The 24,394-nt window shown below is 45.4% G+C and overlaps 1 protein-coding gene across 4 annotated transcripts in view; it reads left to right on the top strand.

Moving 5' to 3' along the window:
- Nucleotides 1–22,492, top strand: part of LOC106580737 (spectrin beta chain, non-erythrocytic 4) — a 63,426-nt gene extending 40,934 nt beyond the window's left edge. For 2 of the 4 annotated variants that reach the window (XM_045703571.2, XM_082966490.1), the window contains 18 exons: nucleotides 8,000–8,263; nucleotides 9,809–10,033; nucleotides 10,369–10,458; nucleotides 10,550–10,828; nucleotides 11,240–11,370; nucleotides 12,091–12,295; nucleotides 12,711–12,956; nucleotides 13,049–13,183; nucleotides 13,365–13,609; nucleotides 14,205–14,391; nucleotides 14,509–14,593; nucleotides 14,784–14,980; nucleotides 15,180–16,276; nucleotides 16,357–16,426; nucleotides 16,566–16,849; nucleotides 18,045–18,212; nucleotides 18,328–18,370; nucleotides 18,560–22,492. In XM_045703571.2, the coding sequence (XP_045559527.2) occupies nucleotides 8,000–8,263; nucleotides 9,809–10,033; nucleotides 10,369–10,458; nucleotides 10,550–10,828; nucleotides 11,240–11,370; nucleotides 12,091–12,295; nucleotides 12,711–12,956; nucleotides 13,049–13,183; nucleotides 13,365–13,609; nucleotides 14,205–14,391; nucleotides 14,509–14,593; nucleotides 14,784–14,980; nucleotides 15,180–16,276; nucleotides 16,357–16,426; nucleotides 16,566–16,849; nucleotides 18,045–18,212; nucleotides 18,328–18,370; nucleotides 18,560–18,832 (4,224 nt within the window). In that variant the 3' untranslated portion in view covers nucleotides 18,833–22,492. The remainder of the gene's footprint in view (nucleotides 1–7,999; nucleotides 8,264–9,808; nucleotides 10,034–10,368; nucleotides 10,459–10,549; nucleotides 10,829–11,239; nucleotides 11,371–12,090; nucleotides 12,296–12,710; nucleotides 12,957–13,048; nucleotides 13,184–13,364; nucleotides 13,610–14,204; nucleotides 14,392–14,508; nucleotides 14,594–14,783; nucleotides 14,981–15,179; nucleotides 16,277–16,356; nucleotides 16,427–16,565; nucleotides 16,850–18,044; nucleotides 18,213–18,327; nucleotides 18,371–18,559) is intronic. The other 2 variants (XM_045703574.2, XM_082966489.1) reach the window with 2 other exon arrangements.
- Nucleotides 22,493–24,394: the final 1,902 nt, after the last annotated feature.

Genomic DNA, 24,394 nt, shown 5'->3' with positions numbered 1-24,394 from the left:
AATACAATTTTATTAGTCACATATTTTGCAGATGTTATTGCTGGTGTAGTAAAATTAGTAAACTGCTGACCTGGACAGTTGCGTGTAACCAGAGCACAAACAAATAAGCTACTGTGTCATATGCGTCGTAAGGGACAGACCAAGGCGCAGTGGGTATAGTGTTCATCTTCTTGCTTTATTTTGAGAGAACACTCAAACAAAATAAACAAACAACGAAACAGTTCCGTAAGGCACACAGGCTATACAGAAAACAACCACCCACAAACCCAAAGGAAAAAAGGGCTGCCTAAGTATGGCTTCCAATCAGAGACAACGAAAGACACCTGCCTCTGATTGGAAACCATACTCGGCCACACATAGAAAATTAAAACTAGAACAAATCCCCTCTAAACAAACCAACCCCAAAACACACAAAAACAACACCCCCTGCCACGCCCTGACCATATTACAATGACAAATGACCCCTTTACTGGTCAGGACGTGACATACTGATTATCCTTAGATGCTATTATAGCCAGTTAGATACACTGAACTTGGGAAAACCGCCACGCTGCTAATTTCTAATACATGTGCACACCAGAACAGACGTGACTGTTAAAAGATCCAGAGCAAATTATATTCCTTATTTTCTTTTTGTCATTATAATCCACATTTGCAAGTGTCAAGTTCATTTTCACTGTGTACCCGAAAACCTGAAGTCGCCATCCACAACTAAAAAGTAGCACGGGTGTGGGTTGCACATGAAGCATCCAGGTAAAATAACAACATCATAATGATCATTGTTTGCTTGCGAGACCTGTGCGCAGTCAAAATGAAAACACCATGCTTGCTAACTTAGTTAGCTATGTGATAAAGTTAAATTGTTTTAGACTCTTTTGTTTTTAAACAAGCTAGAGAAATAAACATTCACTCGGTACTGAGTGAAAGAACGCAGACATTGCATTATTGTGAGACCACCTCCTCTAAGAGTATGAATTAGGCTGTTTGAGAAGGTTGGAATCCTAAGTAACCTGCCTACACATCATTGGAAGTACAATAGACCAACATACAGTGCCTTCAGAAAGTATTCACACACCTTTACTTTTTCCACATTTTGTTGTGTTACAGCCTGAATTTAAAGTGGATTAAAATGAGATTTTGTGTCACTGGCACTAGACACAATACCCCATAATGTCAAAGTGGAATTATGTTTTTAGACACTTTTACACATTCATTAAAAATTAAAAGCTGAAATGTCTTGAGTCAATTAGTATTTAACCCCTAAATACGCCTAAATAAGTTCAGGAGTAAAAATGTGCTTATCAAGTCACATAATAAGTTGCATGGACGATTGTGCAATAATAATGTTTAACATGATTTTTAAATTACTACCTCATCTCTTTACCCCACACATACTGTACAATTATCTGTATGGTCCCTCAGTCGAGCAATGTATTTCAAACTCAGATTCAACCACAAAGACCAGGGAGGTTTTCCAATGCCTTGCAAAGAAGATCACCTATTTGTAGATGAGTAAAAAGCAGGCACTGAATATTCCTTTGAGCATGGTGAAGTTATGAATTATTCTTTGGATGGTGTATCAATGCACCCAGTCACTACAAAGATACAGGCTTCCTTCCTAACTCAGTTGCCGGAGAGGAAGGAAACTGCTCAGGGATTTCACCATGAGGCCAATGGGGACTTTAAAACAGTCTAACGGATGTGATAGGAAAAAACTGAGGATAGAACAACAACATTGTAGTTACTCCACAATACTATCCCAAATAACAGAGTAAAAAGAAGGAAGCCTGTACAGAATACAAATATTCCAAACATGCATTCTGTTTGCAATAAGGCATTCAAGTAAAACTGCAAAAAATGTGGCAAAGAAATGTACTTTATGTACTGAATACAAACTGTTATGTTTTGGCATGGGTCCCCAGATCCTCAAAGTTCTACAGCTGCACCATCGAGAGCATCCTGACCGGTTGCATCACCGCCTGGTATGGCAACTGCTCGACATCTGACCGTAAGGCGCTACGGAGGGTAGTGTGTACGGCCCAGTACATCACTGTGACCAAGCTTCCTGACATCCAGGACCTACAGTATATACTAGGCAGTGTCAGAGGGAGGCCAAAAACATTGCCAAAGTCTCCAGTCACCCAAGTCATAGACTGTTCTCTCTGCTACCACACGGCAAGCGGTAAAGGAGCGCCAAGTCTAGGACCAAAAGGCTCCTTAACAGCTTCTACCCCCAAGCCTGCTGAACAACAACTAATAAAATGGCCACCCGGGCTATTTACATTGACCCCCGCCTCCCCCCAATCGCTGTTCATTATCTATGCATAGTCACTTTACAAATTACCTCGACTAACCTGTACCGCCACACATTGACTCGGTACCGGTACCCCCTGATCTCGTTATTGTTATGTAATTTTCTTGTGTTACTTTTTGATTAGATTAGATTTTTTTACTTTAGTTTATTTAGTAAATATTTTCTTAACTCTATTTCTTTAACTGCATGATTGGTTAAGGGCTTGTAAGTAAGCATTTCACGGTAAGGTTGTATTCGGCGCATGTGACAAATACAATTTCATTTGATTTATGTTTGTGGCAAATACAACACATCACTGAGTACCACTCTTCATATTTTCAAGCATGGTGGTGGCTGCATCATGTTATGGGTATGCTTGGGAGTGTTTTTAGGATAAAAATAAAATTAATAGAGCTAAGCACAGGTAAAATCCTAGAGGAAAACCTGGTTCAGTCTGCTTTCCAACAGATACTGGAAAACAAATTCATCTTTCAATAGGACAATAACTTAAAACACAAGGCCAAATGTGACCGACAGGCTGGATTCGGTCTTATGTAGCAAAAGTTGAAATTGTGTTTTTTACATTGGATGAAAGTAGAAACTCAGAGCGAGAAAATGGTATATAATACACTACAGTTGAGGAACAATGGAAAAGTAATTCTGCTTTGAAAGTAAACTTGTAACTTCACTTTTGAGAAAATGGCCCTTGAATGTTTTGGTACCTACTGGAGAGCTATTCTTTGTCAACACCCATTCAGCATCGTTCACACTCTCTTAAGCTTTAGCTATGTACCTAACAACCAAAGATTTCAAGACTAAAGGCTGGTTTATACTACGGGTGTGTTCATAAATTTAATCTGGAATGCCAGAGTGTGCTCTGGGCGTTCGTAAACTCAGAGTGTTTTCAGATTGTCCATTCGTAAATTCTGAGTTTCACTCTCTGCGTGTTCAGAGCGCACACTGACGCTCTGGCCGAGGAGTAGTGTTGATCCAAGTGTTCTGTCCTAACAGCAGCAGTCAAGCATCCAATCTAACTGACTAACGCTGGCTAGCTTGCTAGCTACATCCAAACACAAATGAGAGAACAGCTCACCATTTTACTCACTCTAGCATAGCTGGTTAGGCAGTTTTTATGTTATCCAGAGCGTTGGTGACTGCAACTGGCAACAATTTAATTACGTTTTTTCCCAACGTTTACTCACACCGGCCATATTCAACGGGTGTTGAGCGTTCATAAATTCGTCAGTTATTCTGCACTCTAGCACACTCAGATGAGAGTGCTCTGAAATTAGAGAAGATAGCCAGAGCGAATTTACCAGCTACCTCTATCAACAGTTGACGCAGTGACATCATACAAATTCTATTGAAATAGTTACTTGCATAGTGGAATCTTTTGTTTAGACATGTAGCTAGCTAGCTAAACAATGAACCATAATCACAATTCATAATGTTACTACCTGAATCTGCAGGTAGCTAACCAACCAGGTTCAATGTTAGCTAGCTAACATTAGACTGTAACTAGCAATGCAAATGGCTCTGAGATATGAATAATATTACTAAACAGATCATACACGTAACGTTAACTAGCTAGCTATCTAACAGTACACTTTAACTTGAAATGAAAATGACTTTCTGACAAAATTAGAAACATTTAATATAACCGAAAATGTAACTAGCTAGACTATCTTACCTGTATACATGGATGTAATCTGGAGACAGGTGTTTTATAGAACAGCCTTCTGTGTGTTCTCTTTTCGACTCCGTCTGCATGTTTGCAATAAAACGCCATCATTTTCTCCATCTCCTTAGCTATCATACTCTAATTCCACTGATTTTAAAACTTGGTCCTCTGGAAAGTGGAGAGCAACACTTATGCAATTCTACTAAGTGATATCTTAAAAAAAAGTTGCGTTATTAAGGATTCCCTACACATACTGACCAGCTCATGTTATAGACAGAAACGTGCTACATGGCAGACCAATCCAAACTCATCTCTCGGGATGTCCTGCACACTCATTATCTCAGCCAATCATGGCTAGCGGGAAGGTTGCCCTCTTATTCCGTGGCTAAACCAACTAGGCTCATCATTATAACAATTGTATTCATATTTACAGATGGCATACAACTTTGTTATTAAGGCACATTAAAGTTCACATGTTCCAGAAGGCATTTCTGCCCAAAAATGCATTTTGATTAAAAAAGGTTTACATTCAAATGGCACTCCTGTGAAGTAGTGACAGGAGTGCCTAGTTTCCTGAAACAAGTCACAAATATACTCTGGAGTTGTTTACCAAGACGACATTGAATGCTCCTGAGTGGCCTAGTTACAGTTTTGACTTAAATTGGCATAGAAATCTATGGCAAGACTTGCCATCTAGAAATGATCAACAACCAACTTGACTGAGCTTGAAAAATTTAAGAAAGAATAATAATAATATTGAACAATCCAGGTGTGCAAAGATTTACCAAAAAAGACACATCTGTAATTGTTGCCAAAGGTGATTCTAATATGTTTTGACTCAGGGGTGTGAATACTAATGTTAATGAGATATTTCTCCAATTTGTTTTAAACTCTTTTTCACTTTATGGGCTATTGCATGTAGAGGGGTGAGAAAGGGGTGAGAAAATAATATATTTAATCCGTTTTGAATTCAGGCTGTAACACAACAAAATGTGGACTAGGTCAAGGGGTATGAATACTTTCTGAAAGCAATGTAACTACTATTGTAGGTCAAAGTTGTGTGTTGGAAAACCTTGGTAGAGCAGTACACATTGGGAATTTAATTTCTTTTTCGGCTTCAGACCAATGCCTACTTCTCACTGAAAATGTTTTCTTTATTTTATTTTTTTATAGGCTATAGCATTTGCACTGATATAGGGGCTAGGTCTACTGTAAATTGCAGTCTGGCCTGAAAAGATCTAATTCGAATAAAACGAAACAACAACTTTTTTTAAATAGGCTATCTGTAAATACAGTTTCTCCCTGTGGAAGTGTAATACACTCAAGCCAACTTAGACTATGGAGGGTTTTACGCACATCCAAACTGAGCTGGATAAAGATCCATTATAAAGAGAGTGGTTACGTCCACTCAACGTTATACTGCTCGCAAATGTAATGTTTTATGAACATCAGGAAACCATTTTACAGATCATATTTGCACTTCTCCAGAAATAGCAGACAAAATTGCATTCAAGCCGTGAGCTTTCTCACCATTAACCCATGGACGATGATGATATCATAAATCACATCTCGCGTTCCATGAGCACAAGGCAATGTGTGCACACTTAGGCAGAATGCACGAAATTGCCAAAGAGTTATATACTGGCCTGGGCGACGCACAACAACAGGTTTGCGCCCTCAACCAATTGTCGGCGAGCGAACCAGAATCTCTAACGTGTTTCTTTACTTCTCCAGGTGATCACCCATCAAAAGGACATCACTATCCACACATAGAATATTCTATTAATAAATGTGCTTCCCATAAACCGTTTCATATACAATGTCTGGCTTCATTATAAGGCATGGCCTTAGATCAAGTGACGAAGGACATAGGACAATCTTCACAAGGCTTGATATTTCCTTCAAATCACTCATTGACATATGTTGACTCCTCTTGATGCCTGCTGGCACATATGGCCATGGTACCCCCAGCATAATCATGTGACTGTGTCTGGTCCTCCCAGGCAGATGTATGCCTCCAGGCCTTCACACATGGAGTAATATTGACACAATAGCGTCCATGGACACAACCAGCCAAACGCAATGGCCACACTTGATGTAATTATCATTCAATAACAGATGTTTGATATTGCATACATGATCACATAGTGATGATTCTGTTTTTCATTGCCATCTGTTATTTTTGTGGTCATTATGGTAATTCAAATTTTCCTGGTCCTTTTGGTTACTAATGAACTTGTTTTAAACATTGTACTGACAAAGTCTACGAGTTGGGTAGAATACCCTTGCTGCCCCACTCATCTGGTGATCTGAAAAGTAACATATGCATGCTGAGATATTTTGGCCCTGTTGAGAGTGTGTCGCTTCACAGTGCAGCTGGGGTGTGCTTCTCCAAATGAGGACATCCTTTGTGTGGGCAGATCATGAGAAGACAGAGATGGATCAGAGGGAAGAGGTGCAGCCGTTAAGCACAGCAGAAAAGCAAATGTCCTCCCAACTGGAGTATACAATAGAGATATTGAGCCTTAAGCAGAAGCAGTACTGTGTTTCAGAGGAAGGAGACTGTTTTTAACTGATCACAAAGTGAATTAACTAACTAGCATTTCAATCCTTCCACATGAAATGCACACTTAACTCCAATGAGTGAATTACATTACAGGGGCTTGAAATGCAAATAGATTTTTTGGGAATGTGGCCCTATAGGCTCTTTATGGTGCCTTGGGGAAATGGTGAGTTCAGGCAGGCCAGCCTTGTTTCATGTCCTTGAGCGTAATATCTGTGAGCTCTGCTGTGCTGACTCACTCAGATCCAGCCTCTTTCCCCCACACACAACCCACCTCTGACAGAGAGTGAATTACAATGGGGGGGGGAGATGTTAGATCATGGGTAAGTTAAATCTCCTCTCCGGTCGTCACTGGCTGATGTGTCTCCATGGAGGCGAATATTAAGTGAGATGATTGCGTAGTTTACAACCCCCGTTGCTCGGAACACTTGCATGCACTCAGCCGCACAGGAGAGAGAGACACAGAGAGAGAGAGAGAGAGAGAGAGAGCAAGTGTATGTCTGCCTCTCTGAGTCTGTGATGGTGTGTCACGGCAGGCAGCAACTCAGTGTGCTCTCCTCTCATTCGCTGCCTCAGTCTCTGGGGTTGCGGTTGTTATGCGATTAAGCTAGGCTTACTGGAAAGAATCGTGACTATGCAGAGAGCTTTTAATTCGGGATCTATTCTGAAAACACCTGAGTGTGTCATGAGTGAAATCAACAAGAAATGAGTCAAACCTGAAACCTCCAAACCGATGAAGACAGACAAAGGAGAGATCCATACCAGATGATTCAATCAGGAAGTGAAATGATGTTAAGAGAAGTGTGTTTTATCTGTGAGCTCAGACTTCTAAAGGTGAAGTGGGTTTTCTGGGCTGCCAGGGCAAAGCAAGCCCTCCTAACCCAATTTGATGTGCACTGATAGGCCAGCGTCTGGAGCAGCTGGTCTGGAGCCCAGGCTGTAACCTCGTAAAGGTGTACCACTGAATCACAACTCATGCTTACAAGCTAACAATGGAAGGCATTTTCTTTGTCATTTTACGTGGTTGCTTAGAACCCATTTTATTTACCTACCAGATTAAAGATCTAGAGAAACCATAGCCAACTCCGTATCATTCAAATTTACATCAGCAGGTGTAACAAAGTGCTTAAATGTATGTTCCCATATGGTAAACTGCCAACGTGGTAGTCACAAATTGTTTCTGCCTATGATGGAACTATTTACAGAATGATTTCAATGGATAAAATCCTATATTTACGACAGTAGATTGTTTATGACACCAATGTTCCATAAGTGATATAAATATGACTTTATTTTCATGTTATTATAACTTCCACTCATCAATGTCTAATAACTCTAACCTCTTTCCCCCATCTCCTCATGCTCCCTCTCCATTACCCTAACCTTCAACCCCATCCTACATTCCTACATCTCTCTCAACCTCTTCTTCCTATCCTCCACCTGCCCCCCCTCCATCCTCCAGGAGGGCCAGCAGTTGATCCAGGAGAAGCCCGAGCTGGGCCCGGTGGTGCGGAGTAAGCTGGGGGAGATCCGGGAGTGTTGGCAGGACCTGGAGAGCACCACCCAGGCCAAGGCCCGCCAGCTGTTTGAAGCCAACCGGGCTGACCTGCTGGTGCAGAGCTACACCAGCCTGGACCATCGGCTGCACCAGCTGGAGGGACAACTGGGCTACGTGGACCAGGGTCAGGACCTGACTAGCGTCAACAAGCAGCTCAAGAAGCTCCAGGTCTCTTCCTCTTCATTACATGGTCCAACTACTGTTACAGTTTTTGGTTTTGGTGATCAGTTAGGAATAGTTGGGAATATTGTTGGGTGATGCTATTGTCATACATAATGAAAATGTAGGTTAAAGTTGTTGAATATCGCAGTGTATCTCTATATACAAAAACTTAGGGTTGTTCTGTGTGAATTGCTAATCCTTTATCATCCATTTTCTCTGAATGCCGTGCTGCCATAGGCTTTTGTTTAACAAGAGCAATTGGCACTCAACGCATCACCAGTAAGCTTGGCCTGCACTCCAATGGGCTGTCATTGGAGAGTCAGATGGTGTGAGCAGAATCACTGTCTCATCCTGTCCCGCTGTTCACTCTGTGATCTATGGTGTGAGCAGAATCACTGTCTCATCCTGTCCCGCTGTTCACCCTGTGATCTATGGTGTGAGCAGAATCACTGTCTCATCCTGTCCCGCTGTTCACTCTGTGATCTATGGTGTGAGCAGAATCACTGTCTCATCCTGTCCCGCTGTTCACCCTGTGATCTATGGTGTGAGCAGAATCACTGTCTCATCCCGGGAACTCTAACATTTAGCTTCATATGGAAATGTATGAAAATCTCCACTCCACTGTGTGTGTGTGTCTGTGTGTCTGTGTGAGACTAAGAAATGGTCCTGTCTATTAATTCAAGGACCATTTCTGTCAAAGTTAGAAATAATGTTCAATTCCCATGTTATATTTTATTTGTGATTCAATGCATATGCGTTTGGGTAACATTTGTGTATAAGCCAATAGAAAGGGTGCTTATTCTCATGCTAGTCTCTGATATGTGTCTCTGAGAATGTCAGGGGATTCATTTAACCAGATAGAGGGTACTGAAGCAGCCATCCCGAAGGCTCTTTTCCTCCCAATTCCTAAGAATTCCCAAAGTCAAATCATCATGTGAATTCATAAGGGATTGATTGGCCTCATTCTGCATCCTACTCTAATTCACTTTACCATGGCACTCATGCAACAACTCTTTGCATCTGGCCCACTTTTCGAAGTAGTTCGCCTCAGTGACACTACTTCACCTACCTGGTGATCTCAACCTGATGTTTGTGTCCCAAAATGAGTGTCATTGCTTAGTGAGAATCACCACCCCTCTCAGAATTACCTGAAAGCTATATGGCTATTCTGGAGGAGTAATTGCCTTGTAGTCAATTGCATTAGATCTAACTACTATCATCCAAACACTTCTCATGAATTGTTATGACAGACTGACCAGTAGAGCAAATGATCATGTACACGTAGGAAAGCCATCAGTGGCTGACTCCTGAGTTGGATGTTGTCAGGATATTTTGGTGAGAGGGGATTGATACAGGAACCAATGTATCCTCTCAATACTCACCAGGCCTCTCACTGTCCCATGGACTTCCTCCCTCTCTTTATTTCCTAACCTATCCTTTCTCCCTCCTTCCTTCACTCGCCCCTCCTCAAACGCTTCAATTCCATCCCTCTTGGCTTCCATTCCACCTCTTCTCTCACTCCCTCTCACATCCCCCGCTCCCTCTCTCCAGACGATGGAGTGTCAGATGGAGGAGTGGTATGCGGAGGTGGGGGAGCTGCAGGTGGCGGCGGCCTCCATCCCCCAGCAGGGCCAGGTCATGGACACGGTCGGCGAGCGCCAGGCCGCCGTGGAGACGCGCATCGTCCGCCTCATCGAGCCGCTCAAGGAGCGCCGGCGCATCCTTCTGGCCTCCAAGGAGGTTCACCAAGTGGGCCGGGACCTGGAGGACGAGATAGTGAGTGGCCGTCCTGATCCACCTCCGATTATACCCACACACACCACGCACACTTACAGACACTTAGAGACACCCGCACACCTCCCTCAGTCTACTCAGACCACTTCACGCATACATTTGCTTCTGAAAGTTTGACTTACAAGTGTCATCGACAAGGGTTAAAGTGTTGCTTAAGTCGGCGACTAAACCCCTTTTTTTGTTTGTTAAAGATGTTATCTTGAAGAAAGATGTATGTAACTCTAAACTGATGCAATGCCATGCTGGTGATAACCCTAGAACAGTTACCAGAGTTTGCAGGTGCTTCTTTGCTAGTTTAACTTGTGATGTGTTTGCAGCTGTGGGTGCAGGAGCGGCTGCCTTCCGCCACGTCTCAGGAGCACGGCTCCAGCCTACAGGCTGTGCAGCAGCTCATGAAGAAGAACCAGGTGTGTGGCAGCTAGCTGAGGCTAACCACATCTTTACAGTACATGTCTATCTATCTATCTGGACATCGTTTTTCTGTTTCCCCTCTCCCAGACTCTGCAGAGGGAGCTACAGGGCCATCGGGCGAGGGTGGAGGACGTCCTGGAACGAGCTAATGTCATCGCCTCCATCCGCAGCCCCGAGGCTGACTGTGTGCGGGCGGGCCTGGAGCAGCTCAGCGGGCTGTGGGGTCTGCTGTGGGCCGAGACGGAGAGAAGACAGCTGGTGCTGGATGCCATGTACCAGGCCCAGCAGTACTACTTTGACACGGCCGAGGTGGAGGCCTGGCTCAGTGAACAAGAGCTGCACATGATGAACGAGGAAAAGGGCAAGGTAGGAGGCTAGGAGCCAATTACCAGGCGCTGATGTACTTAATCTGCCCAGTTACCTTTTTACAGTAAGATGATTGGCTTTTTGGAAGAGGGAAAGGTTGTATCTGCATAGGTGTAATACAATGTCATTGTGTCCCTCCAGACATCAGCAACTGTACATGAACACCAGTGGAGGCTGCTGAGGGGAGGACGGCTCATAATAACGTCCGGAACGGAGCAAATGGAACGGCATCAAACACCTGGAAACCGTGTGTTTGATACCATTCCACCCATTCCGCTCCAGCCATTACCACGAGCCCGTCCTCCCCAATTAAGGTGCCACCAACCTCCTGTGATGAACACTGCACTTGAATTGTTAGCATTTCAAAGTTTGTGAGAATGGACTGTCAGTGTGTTGTGGCCTCCCCTTCAGGATGAACCCAGCACCCTGCAGCTACTGAAGAAGCACCTGGTACTGGAGCAGACGATAGAGGACTACGCTGAGACGATAGGCCTTCTCTCCCAGCAGTGCAGACAGCTACTGGAGATGGGACATCCAGACAGGTCAGTGTTGGTGCCCCACAAACCTTTCACCACACTACACCACACCGGGACTTTCGTGGGATCGAAAGTTGGTTATAGTAGCTGTAAAGTGAGTGTGCCATGACATACACATTTAAAATACCGCCTTAAAAGCTAAAAGGAAATCCCCTATACGAGAACTTAGGATCTCATTTTGCGACTTGATTGAAGAGGATCCAGAGCCTCTACACTCTGTCTACTGGGTGCTGAGGAGTAACCCGGTAGTAAATGGCAGACTGCTTGAATGACATAACCCCTGTAGAGAAGGTAGTACAGTACAGTAAAGTAGGCCAGTCATGGACTCCTGTTGCTCTGTTATGGCAGCAGAGTGAATCATGGTGACATCAGGGTCAGCACTGGGTCCGTAATACTTCTCTGTCTCAGGTGTCGACGCTAATGGCGCTATCATCTTAGCTGTTAGTCGATGCTAGACCTGCATCTCTGCACTAGTAGGTTATTGGGTTTTTTCTGGGTTGTCCATGTCGTTCTCATGTTGTTCAGTTTGCTTTGTAAGTCTTATCCTCCTCACATTTACTCCTTCTGGAAACTCAACACTGTAAAACCAGCTCATGGTTTTACATGTCCAAGTTAGTTTCACTTCGGGATCTCAGCTCCCACACATTCCCCCTCAATTTCACCGTGTGTTTACTATGCGTCTCAAACCCTGTCTCTGGTGTGTGTGCGTGCGCACGTGTGTCTCAGTGAGCAGATCAGTAAGCGTCAGTGTCAGATGGACCGGCTGTATGTGTCTCTGAAGGACCTGGTGGAGGAGAGGAAGTCTCGTCTGGAGCAGCAGTACTGGCTCTACCAGCTCAACCGCGAGGTAGACGAGCTGGAGCAGTGGATCGCTGAGAGGGAGGTGGTGGCCAGCTCGCCAGAACTGGGACAGGACTTTGAACACGTCACGGTCAGTGGGACCTGAATGGACAAAACATTCAACAATATGATAATCCTGGTAGTCCTCTGTAGCTCATGTTGGTAGAGCATTGGTGCTTACAACGCCAGGATAGTGGGTTTGATTCCTGGGACCACCCATACATAGAAAATGTATTCCTGCATGACTGTAAGTCGCTTTGGATAAAAGCCTCTGCTAAATGGCCTATATTGTTATAGCATGTGTCTAAAAACGGTTGGCAACGGAGTTAATATGGCTCAAAGAATGGTACATTGTGTTATTGCTTAGTAAGGAAGTAGCATGTATTTCAATGGAATTTGTTTTGCTAAGTAGCCCATTACCGTTTTAGCAACAGTGCTTAGCTTGGCCAAACAGATATTGATCATCCCTTCATTCCTCTCCTCCTCTCTCCTCCTCCTCCCTTCAGATCCTGCAGGAGAAATTCACAGAGTTTGCGACGGAGACGGGCAGTCTGGGTCAGGAGCGTGTGACGGCGGTTAACCAGATGGTGGATGAGCTGATCGACTATGGCCACGCGGACGCCGCCACCATCGCCGAGTGGAAGGACGGCGTGAACGAGGCCTGGGCTGACCTCCTGGAGCTCATGGAGACCCGGGCACAGATGCTGGCCGCCTCGCACCAGCTCCATAAGTTCTTCGCCGACTGCCGTGAGGTAGCGGTTCTACCATAAGAAATGCCAAGGGATACAGGTCTGTGTCGTGTTTTGATGTGTCTCTGATTGGCCATTATCGCATTGTGCTGCAGGTTTTGGCCCAAATCGATGATAAGCAGCGGAGGCTGCCCGAGGTGCGGGCGCGCCAGGGTGGCACTGCCAACACCAGCACCCTGCAGAGGCTCATGCAGAGCTTCGAGCACGACATCCAGCTGCTCGTCACTCAGGTGAGGCCCCGCCCACTATCACTTTATTTTACGTGCTAAAAAAAGGGAGACTGAACAAAACAAGCAGTCAATGTGGTAACACTTCACGTTACATTTCTCTTCTCATTACTACAGTAACTTTTACAGTGTTTTTAGTTATTCCTATGTCATTTACCACCCGTCTCTGTCTGTCTGTGTCCAGGTGAGACAGCTCCAGGAGAGTGCGGGTCAGCTCCGGACCATCTACGCCGGGCAGAAGGCTGAGGCCATCGCCGGCCGGGAACAGGAAGTGATGCATTGCTGGAAGGAGCTCTTGACTTCCTGCGAGGAGTGCCGAGTGCAGATTACCACGGCAACAGACAAGCTGCGGTTCTTCGGGGTGGTGCGAGACCAGATCATGTGGATGGACAGCATCATCTCTCAGATCGGCACAGGGGACAATCCAAGGTATATCGGTGGACATGGCCACAATTGTATATTTATGGTTTAGGCCATACACATTCTATTAAAGTGAGGCGAGCAAGAGAAAAAAAGAAAATACTATAGGCCTAGCAACCTTAGTTAAACACCTAGGAGAGGCTGAAAAACGCATAATGTACTTCAGCTAGAATCCAAAAGGAAGTTGTGTATCTCTTTACTGGAGGATTGCTTCTTTTTTTTATGTAAACATTCAATTAAATATCTATATTTACAGTTTGTATGTATGGTGTATCTCATACTGCTCTGTGTCATCCCCCTGTCAGATCTATCAGATGTGATTGAGCTGCAAGTTCAGGGGCCTGTTTTGATTTTAGGACATTATCATAATATAATTCAAAACAGAACTCAATTATGTTACGGAAATGCCAAATATGGAGAGCTTTACTAAGAGATGCAGAGAGAGCACAGAAAACACAGAGAGGAAAAAATGTCAAGCAATGCACTGTAAGCAAGTTTTAGTATAGTGTTATTTCCAAAATGGCTGCCTGGTGGTGTATATGGGGCTGACCTGGCCCTTGTCTTCCATGGTGTGTAACCCTGTGCTCTTCTCCTTCACTGTCAGCATTCCCTCCAGCGATATAACGGGCTCTGGACTCTCTGGTCCTTTCAGGGATGTGTCCTCAGTGGAGGTACTGATGAACTACCACCAGAGCTTGAAGAGCGAGGTGGAGGCGCGCAGTAAGAGTGTGCTGCAGTGCATCGAGATGGGCAAGACGCTGCTGGCCGCGCGCAACCCTGCTGCTGAGGAGGTAACAGCACTGTTGCCAGGGTTCTGCCAGAGAACATAGAGGATGGTCCTGTAGTTTAGATTACATTTACAGTCACTAGTTTAGATTAAATTCAATGGAAATGCTATGTATTTTTAGATCAAGGAGAAGCTGGATACGGTGGTGGCCAAGCAGTATGAGCTGTCTGAGAAATGGGACAAACACTGGGAGGTCCTGCAGCACAGTGAGTCCCTCTGATTTTACCTGAATGTAACTACTCTAGTACCTGGCACCTCGAGTCTCTGATTGATATTATCCCAAGGCATTCCATAATAGAGTTTGAACCACAGTAAGCTACAACTGAGCAACACTGTGTGTGAGATTTGATTCCCATTGTTCTCAGACACTGAGTTCCTCTTTCTCCTCTGCCTCAGTGCTGGAGGTGCACCAGTTTGCCCAGGAAGCGGTGGTGGCTGAGGCCTGGCTCACAGCCCAGGAGCCCTTCATCAACAGCAAGGAGTTGGGCGCTAGCGTGGACGAGGTGGAGCAGCTCATCCGCCGCCATGAGGCCTTCCGCAAGGCCGCCGCCACCTGGGAGGAGCGCTTCAGCTCGCTACGACGCCTCACCACGGTCCGTTACTGTCCCTAGCTAACTAACACTACCCTTAGCTGATGCCGTCTTTCTTCTGGTTGCTTACAAGAGGTTGTAGAGCACAGGTTGTTTGACGTGACTTGTCAAATGGCTTCATGTTTACGTTATGCTTAATTTTGTTGTAGAGGAGATTCTACAATGAAGTGCTGATGTTTAGTTAACCTCGATTTGGTTCCAGGTGGAGAAGATGAAAGCGGAGCAGAGTAAGCTCCCTCCCACCCCCCTGCTGGGTCGTAAGGTGTTCCTGGACCCCCAGGAGACGTCCCCTGCCCGGAGCCAGGGCTCCCCCCTGATGAGACGGATCCTTTACGAGCAGGCCGAGCCCAGAGCCGAGAGGCCCCCCCAGGAACCCTCGCCCTCTTCCGTGGCCCGCCGCCTGGGCTCCACCGTGGCCAACTACACCCCCATCATGAACGGCTCCAGTGGCTACCGCAGCAGTCTGGAGGCCCGGGCCATCCCAATGATGGGGGGAGTGGCTGGGGGTGTAGTTGGGGTGGCAGCCAGCCTGGGAACAGCCGCTGTGGAGGCAACATATTTAGGGACCACCGCCGCCATGGAGGTCCGAGGGGTGGCAGCAGGATCTGGGACTGCCGCCTCTGAAGCCAGAGGGTTGGCAGCAGGATTGATCACCCCCGCGGTCGAGGCCAAAGGGATAGCTGCAAGCTTGGTGACTGGGGCAGCCGCCGCAGTGGAGGTGAAAGCCTCGCAGTACCTCCGGCAGCCTAAGATCAAACACATGGACGACATGGTGACGCCCATGCTGGTGGCCTGTAGGCTGGAGAAGGCGAGAGAGAAGGAGGTGCGAGAGAGGGAGCAGAGAGAGAGGGAGAGAGATATTGTGTTAATGGAGCCAGCGCCGGTGATGCCGGTGATGGCCGAGGTGGTGCTCCAGGAGATGGGGAGGGAGGGGATGGGCAGGGAGAGGCTGAACAGTGAGCCCAGCAGCAGAGATCACCGGGCGGGGAGCAGCCGGTCGGAGCCCCAGCAGAGAGACAGGGACAGAGACAGTAGGGACAGTAGGGACAGTCACAGGGAAGCCAGGCTGGAGCGCCAGCACTCTAGTGAGGCGCTGATGATCCAGGCGCGGCGGGATGAGCTGCCCCAGGAGGTGTGGCGGGAACGGGCCGAGCGCAAAGAGAGAAAGCTGGAAAGGCAGACGTCCAGCGAGCAGGAGGGCCACGGACACGAGGGCCGGAGGAAAGACCGCCACCGGACGGAGAGACAGGAGTCCAGTGAACACGACACAGCCAAGGAGCAGTCAGACAGACGTTCTACGTGAGTACTACATTGCGCCTTGGCGTCATTAAGTGCTGTTTGCAGAAAGGTGTATCACTTTTTGTCTTGGCTGATTACAGGGAGAAAAAGTCAGGCGGCCAGACCTTGTTTGATATAGTGGAGCAGCTAAAAGAGAGAGAGGCAGCAACGGTGAGTCTTCTGTTCACAAGCTATGCCGCCTTTATTACACAGATAGAGTTATCTATACATACATACTCTTAATGAGAGTGTTTAACGGCTATATGTTGTATTTATAGTCTGAGCTCTGCCTTCTCTCTTCTCTCCTCAGGCACGAGGGGAGGTCCTTAAAGTGCCGAACGGCGTGCCAGAGAAGTCTTCCGGACGTCCAGACCGGCCGCGAGCAAGGGATCGCCCCAAGCCCCGGCGGAGACCCCGGCCCAAGGACCCATCTGCAGGAGAGGCCACCACCCGGCGGTCGCGCTCGGCACCGGAGCCAGGGGTGGCTCAGGGCGTGAGCCACTCTGTCCCCCAGCCGCCCAGCCACACAGCCCACCACGAGGGCTTCCTCTTCCGCAAGCTGGACATCGAGACCATGAGGAAGAGCTCTAACAGGTGGGCATCCAGGTTCCTAATGGGGGAGTCCGACAAAACAACCAGGCATGATCCTATGAGCATGCTAAGCTAACAAAACAACTGACTTTACCTACGAAATGTTCAATTGGTGCATGTCACTGGCATTAACATATGTTCCAGCATCTGATTGGTGCCGTAGGTCTCGGTCGACATATACTCCAGCATCCTATTGGTGCTTTAGCGCTGGTCTGACATACTGTATGTTCAGACATTCCTATTGGAGCTTACGACCCGAGTTGACATATGTTCTTGTAACCTATTGAAAATAGAATTCTGGGTTGACATATGTTCTAGCATCCTATTTGAAAATAGCTATTTGCTTTAACATATGCTCTTCTAGCATTTTATTGAAACTTCAGATCTCTGTTTAGCCTCTGATCAGAAGTGTATCAGAATGAGAGTTCAACCAAGAGATAGCCACCAGCCATTCCACTGCTTGCAACATGCATGGTGCCTAACCAACACGGTCCCTGACGGAGAGCGGTCTGGTTGATGGATGTTGTTGCTGGGCCTAAGGTCGAACCTGGTGCTGGTTCTGGCCCATAGCTGGTACGATATGCAGCCATAGCCATGCTACCCGCACAGGTCCCTGCAGAGACCCACACATCACTCCGCTTCCTCCCGAGAGACGTTTCGTTCAGTCGGCCATGCTTGGTGGCCTACCACGGGTCTCTGGCCCCCGGAGACTGAACCGTCCGCCTCTCACTGCTGCACTGCCCCCTGGAGGCCATGGCTGACACGCAACGCAACAGACTCATCCCACAAATGAGACCCACTGCTCACTCACCAATTGGATGAATGTTTCTGATGTACATGTAATGCTATGTACATGCCAAGGTAAAGCCTAGCTTTTTGTTTGTTACACTCAATCATCTTAAGAGGTGAGATGAATGTTCACTAATACCAATACTGTCATTTAACCAAATTCTCTGTTTTTTTCTCTCTCCTGTTGCTCCTTGCTGCTGGCTGTTCTTCCTACCTCTCCACAAAGGTAAGCCACGTGTATGCACCTATGCACGCTACGGTCGGCGGTTCATTGTTTGTTCGGCAGTGTGTTCCCCCTCGGACCACTCCGGCCAGTCATCTTGAACGCCCCCAGGTGAGTGAGGTTAGGTGGCATTAAGCCTGTAGTTGGTTTTTGCTGAACGCGCCCCGTTTCCCCCCCCTACAGCAGATCCTGGGTCAACCTGTACTGTGTGCTGAACAAAGGAGAGATAGGCTTCTATAAGGACGCTAAGAACACCACCACACCTTACAACAACGAGCCCATGCTCAACCTCGGCCACTGCCACTGCGACGTCACCCTTGGATACAAGAAGAAGAAAAACGTCTTTACACTTAAGTTAGTACTCTGCCTTTTAGGCATACTGTCAATCAGGGTCATGTTGTTTGTCTTGTCTACCGTATAGATAGACATTTTGTGTGTTACCCTCAACTTCTCTGCCCTTCTGTTTCAGAACGAAAGACGGAAGTGAATTTCTGTTCCATGCAAAGGATGAGGTAAAAGGCATTCAAAAGTTGACTGGTCTTTCATGGAAATACAGTCATATAATAACAATGTGATTCTGCAATGTTTGTCCGTGTGCCAAATAACTTTCTTTCTGTTTCTCACCCTCTCTCTTTCCCTTTCTTGTTCTTTATCATTCGTCCTGTCCCATGCTCTCTCTCATCTCCCTTTCTCTCTCCGAGTCACAGGATGATCTAAAGGCCTGGACCACCAACATCAACAAGAGCATCGCAGAGCATGAGGAGATTGCCAAATGGGGTCAACCCCAGCCTACTACCTCATCTACGGACGAGGGCACGCGTCGCGACGGCAGCAAGGCCGATAACAAGTCAGAACGGGGAGAAAGGTCTGACCGGGGGGAAAGGCCGCAGAGAGCCGAGCGCTCTGAGAGGTCGGATAAGGGTGAGACCAAATCGGACACCAAGCGTTCAGAAAAGTCCAGCAAGAAGAAATGAGTTTGATGTTGTGCGGTGGGTGGGGAAAAGGGAGAGGGGTATAAAAGACTCCCAATCAAGACCCATCCCTTTCCTCTCATCCATCTGCTTCAGTTCTGTTTAGTGTCGAAAAAGAAAATCACCCTGGTGAACTGACATGAGGGATTTGAAGCACGAATATCAGTGTGCCCCTCCTCGTTGCCCTCTCTCTTTATCTCTGTTGCTCTGAGGGTGTCAGACCTGGTCACTAACACTTATTGCCCGGCTCGTTCCACCTCTGCCCTCTGGTGGTGACATTGGTGCACTGCAGAAAGCAGATGATCCTCCTAGTCAGGGCAGCAGTGTGAGAGAGATGGACACTCATGTAACAAGAGGGTTGTCACTGGTAGTATGAAAAAGTAGCTCATAACGTTTTACGTTTATTTTTTGTAAGAGATGAGCTGTATCTGTATGTAACTCTTGTCTGTCTATTTATGTATTGTATGTCTAGAACATCCAATTGTATACTCCCAAACAAAAGAGAATGAAATATGCCTAAATGTTTTTCACAACTGGCCTCTTTTTGGAGAGAAATTATTTTCTGTTTCCTTTTTTGTATTTCTGCTCGTTCACTCTGCCATCATTATTTTCTGGACTCTCTTTTCTCACTTTGACTTTCTTCAGTACAAAACTGTAATATCATCAAACTCATCCAAATTGAATTTGTACAATTCAACATTGAGCCAGAGGAGAAAGAGAAGAGGCAGGTAACATCAGCCTTCACAAAGGTTGTTCTGGCTTTTTAATGGATGACCTGGAACCTTTACCCGGAGGCTGGGCTGGCCCCCACGGCCATACTCAGCTATGCCTTCATCTGGGGCCCCCGAGAGGCCCCCAGGGACCCAGCAGCCATAGACACCCAGCACCAGAGGGATAGGACTGGAAGCCATCTTGCAAGACCAAACCTTCCCCTTTCTTCTCAAAGACCATCAGATGGTGGTAATCGCACTCCACATACCCAGTCAACATTATTTTTGTCCATTCAGAAAATATCACAATGCTTTTTATAGACAGTCAAAGAGAAATTAAGTTGTGTGTGTCTGAGCATGTGTGTGCGGATGTGTGTGTGTGTCTGTTCAGCTGCTCACCACTCCCAGGGTTTTCATAGCTCAGGTTTTTTTGTTCACATCTGCGTCCTCAGTTCTCCCTCAGTCTTCCAGGCACTGCCGTTCCACAGGCCAGGCTTCTAACAACCCCAATAACCACAGGAGTTGATGCGAACACAGCAACGATCTAAGTTCAGGGGCCACACAGAAGTGATACGGTGCCGATTGGTCACTCCAAGGCCTCAGGAGTGCAAGTCGATGTCAGATGGATGTAAACAAAAGCTTCTGGATGAATGAATCACATGCATGTCTTGCTTGGGATAAATCTCTTGTTGAGAGGCTTTGCATAGCTGTCCGATCCTATGTTCCTCTCACAGTATGTAGCTATGAGCAACGATGTTCACTTTGTTCCCCTCCATGCATCATACAACAAAATGATCTGTTAGTCTTAGCACTGCAAAGCCATATTTGGTAACGGGAAGTCTTCCATTATGGAAGCTAGTGGACAAATCCTTTGCCTGTTCCTTACATCAGAGATTTGTACAGAAGTGAGGAGTGAAGGCGACGAGATAGTACAGTGCAAATATCATGAAATCTTTCCTGAGTTGCTTTTTCTACCTTGTTTTTTAAACACATTTTATGCATCTATATAGGCGTGAATGCCAAATCAATGCAATCCATAACCCGTGTTGGACACAACAAGGCAAGGATCAACAGAACTTATTTTTGAATGAACATAACTATCACATGGAATGTGAAATAGAGTACAATACATGACATAGAACACACTCAGATAGGGCACTGTGGACATCTATGAGATTCTGTGGTGAATTTTGAGACTCGTATGACACACTACTGAGTGGCATACAGTACAATTAGCATAGTGTAGTGGGAGGATACTAGCAGTAAACTGCTAGTCTGCTGAATTCTTGCATTCAGGAGTTTCACTGTGCAGTATTCACTACTATCTATTGTTTAGAGTAGACTTATCTTGCCTGGGCAGCTCATATGGAGGATGTCTCATTCCAAAAACAATATGCTCAATAAAAACGAGTTGGTTTCAAATTGATGTACGTAATTGTCTTAACAATAATTTGGATGTCTCTGAATGGTAACTTTGTTTGGAAATGTTGCTTACCATTGCAATCTCTGTGTACTTCTGTCACAGATATCCTATTTGTATGCCATAGTCTCACTCTAAACAGATGGTATGCAGTCAAAGTATTATGGTGGCTTAGGGAGGTTGCCAGGAACTTATTGTTGATGCGAAAAGAGAATTTATATGCAACGTTTCCTTTGCACTAAAACGCTCCCCCATTGCACAGTGCTATTGCTTGAGGAGCAGTGGTGCTTAAGGGTCCGAGAGGGAAATGTGTTTATTTGATTACAGGAGAATGAGGTTTGAATTATCTTCATGAATGAACATTAAGTACACAAGCCTGAAATGTATGAGAGTATCATGTTCAACCATGATATGACATTTCACATTGCAGTTTTTCATGCTTGTCTTGCTTGTTACACTTTACTAACAGCTGTAATTCCAGCGACAGTGCATGAAGTACGAGTTTCGAAAAGCTATCACATCCTAAAACCAAACATGCCTATACAATTCTTCATGCTATCTGGATAAATTACCAGTAGTCATTTTCCAAATGTGGGCCAGCACGTCTGTTGTCATGGCCAAGGGCCCGATCCATGTTATCCTGTACTTTTCTGTTGCACAGAGCGCAATTTGAGCTTATAGACTTTCAAATGACAAAACAGCTGGATGTTGTTAATGACTAGAAAGCACAATTTTATAACCTACAGTTGATACACACAAGCATTAACATGTCATAGGGAGACTTGTGAGAGGAATCCCATTATTGATACAATGCTTCTGTATTAGCTGTGCAGTCATGTTTCAGTTATGTCAGAACATTGCGTAACTGGGCATCTGTAATGTGTGATGTGCGTTAAGTCCTGGAGTGCTTCCTTCATGAAAGCATTCACACCGCAACCGTTACAAATCAATCGTCTAATGCCATTACAAACACAAATCCGTATTTTCTAGAATACATATTTTTTTTCTTCATTTCAGGGAATAATGATTACGTTGCTCTTTTTATCCAGGATGTTCCATTGTTATTTGTTGACAAAGTCAATGCTCAACACCTACTGTTCATTTCCTGACCTTTGACCCTAGAGCACCACTGTTTTTAGGGAACTACTGAATGGATGTTTTGCAAAGTTCAACAGCTTGATGACCTGTAAGAAATTACATATTGTAAAGTATTTTCTGTAAAGAAAGAATTACATGTTTAGTTTTTTTTTGCTGTGAAAGGGAGAAAATGTTTTTTTGGGGGGGGGTTTCAACAAATTGAAATATCCATGGGGCAAATGGTTCATTTGTACAACATCAATGGAAAACATCACAATATCAGGACACAGAAGTTGCATGAATTACATAGTCGCTATTATGATACTGCTCTGCATGTTTTGAAGTCTCATCCCGTCGCTATACAATCACTGTACAATAATGGGGTGACACACTTACGTACATGGAAAAGGTGAATGAATGAATAATAATGTATAAAACAGATCCAACTTAAAACCATTGACTGTGTACAGTTGTTTCTTTGAATTGATAAATACAAATTGTGATATTGAAAAAAACACTGTGTTGTTAATTTTGTTTGCATGTGCAGTTCAATGCCAACGTCTTGTCAATTGGTTCTACAAATATATGCAGGCCAAAGGGCCATGTTGGACCAATACTAATTCTAGTTACGTTCACTCTTCTTTGCATAATTAGAATAAGGTGTAAAGTATTTACTGTATTTGATAATTGTTTTAGTATTATCACTGCTCATGCATAAAAACATACATTTATGTATCACTGCTACTACAGCTAGGGACAAAATAGCAGCAAGTCCACATAATATTATTGAAGCTAACAACTACAGACTTTCAAACATCTTATCTGTTCATGCAGTTTTACATGTATTGAATGAATAAGGCTTTGATTCATTGTGATAATGGTTTACAGGCATGCTGTACAATGTGCCTAGCAGCTTGGAGCCCAGTTGTGAGGGGAACTTTCTGTTTCTACTTTCTGTCTGTCTGTATGTCACAGTCACCTCCACCCTGAGTAGATACACTATATATACAAAAATATGTGAATACCCCTTCAAATTTGTGGATTTGGCTATTTCAGCCCCACCTGTTCCTGACAGGTGTATAAAATTAAGCATACAGCCATACAATCTCCATAGACAAACATTGGCAGTAGAAGGGCCTTACTGAAGAGCTCAGTGACTTTCAACGTGGCACCGTCATAGGATGCCACCTTTCCAACAAGTCAGTTCGTCAAATTTCTTCCCAGCTAGAGATGCCCCTGTCAACTGTAAGTGCTATTATTGTGAAGTGTAAATATCTAGGAGCAACACTGGAGCCGCGAAGTGGTAGGCCACACAAGCTCCCAGAATGGGAATGCTGACTGCTGAACCGCATAAAAATCATCTGTCCTCGGTTGCAACACTCTCTGCCAAGTTCCAACGTCAGCACAAGACCTGTTCATCGGGAGCTTCATGAAATGGGTTTCCATGGCTGAGTAGTCGCACACAAGCCTAAGATCACCATTCGCAATGCCAAACATCGGCTGGAGTGGTGTAAAGCTCACTGCCATTGAACTCTGGAGAAATGGAAACGCGTTCTCTGGAGTGATGAATTACACTCCACCATCTGGCAGTCCAACGGAAAAATCTGGGTTTGGCGGATGCCAGGAGAATGCTACCTGCCCGAATGCATAGTGCCAACTGTAAAGTTTGGTGGAGGAGGAATAATGGTCTGGGACTCTTTTTCATGGTTTGGGCTAGGCCCCTTAATTCCAGTGAAGGGAACTCTTAGCGCTACAGCATACAATGACATTCTAGGCGATTCTGTGCTTCCAGCTTTGTGGCAACAGTTTGGGGAAGGCCCTTTGCTGTTTCAGCATAATAATGCCCCCATGCACAAAGCGAGGTGCATACAGAAATGGTTTGTCGAGATCGGTGTGGAAGAAATTGACTGGCCTGCACAGAGCCCTGACCTCAACCCCATCGAACACCTTTGGGATCAATTGCCCAGATCAGTGCCCTACATCCACTAGTGCTTTTGTGGCTGAATGGGAGCAAGTCCCCACAGATATGTTCCGACATTTAGTGGAAAGCCTTACCAGAAGAGTGGAGGCTGTTATAGCAGCTGTCGGTAACTTAGCTAGCTAGTCAAACTCCATATTATTGCCTTTGATTTTGGAATGAGATTTACATTTACGTCATTAGCAGATGTTCTTATCCAGAGCGACTTACAGTAGTGAATGCATACATTTCATACATATCATACATTTTATTTCATGCATTTTTTTTTTGGGTACTGGCCCCCCCATGGGAATCGAACCCACAACCCTGGCGTTGCACACACCATGCTGGCATTGCAAACACCATGCTCTACCAACTGAGCCACAGGGAAGACTGTGGCT

Source organism: Salmo salar, chromosome 20 (assembly GCF_965601325.2).
Source record: "Salmo salar chromosome 20, fSalSal1, whole genome shotgun sequence".
Taxonomy (NCBI): domain Eukaryota; kingdom Metazoa; phylum Chordata; class Actinopteri; order Salmoniformes; family Salmonidae; genus Salmo; species Salmo salar.
The sequence above is the reverse complement of the archived record's forward strand: the minus strand, read 5'-3'. Positions and strand labels throughout refer to the sequence as shown.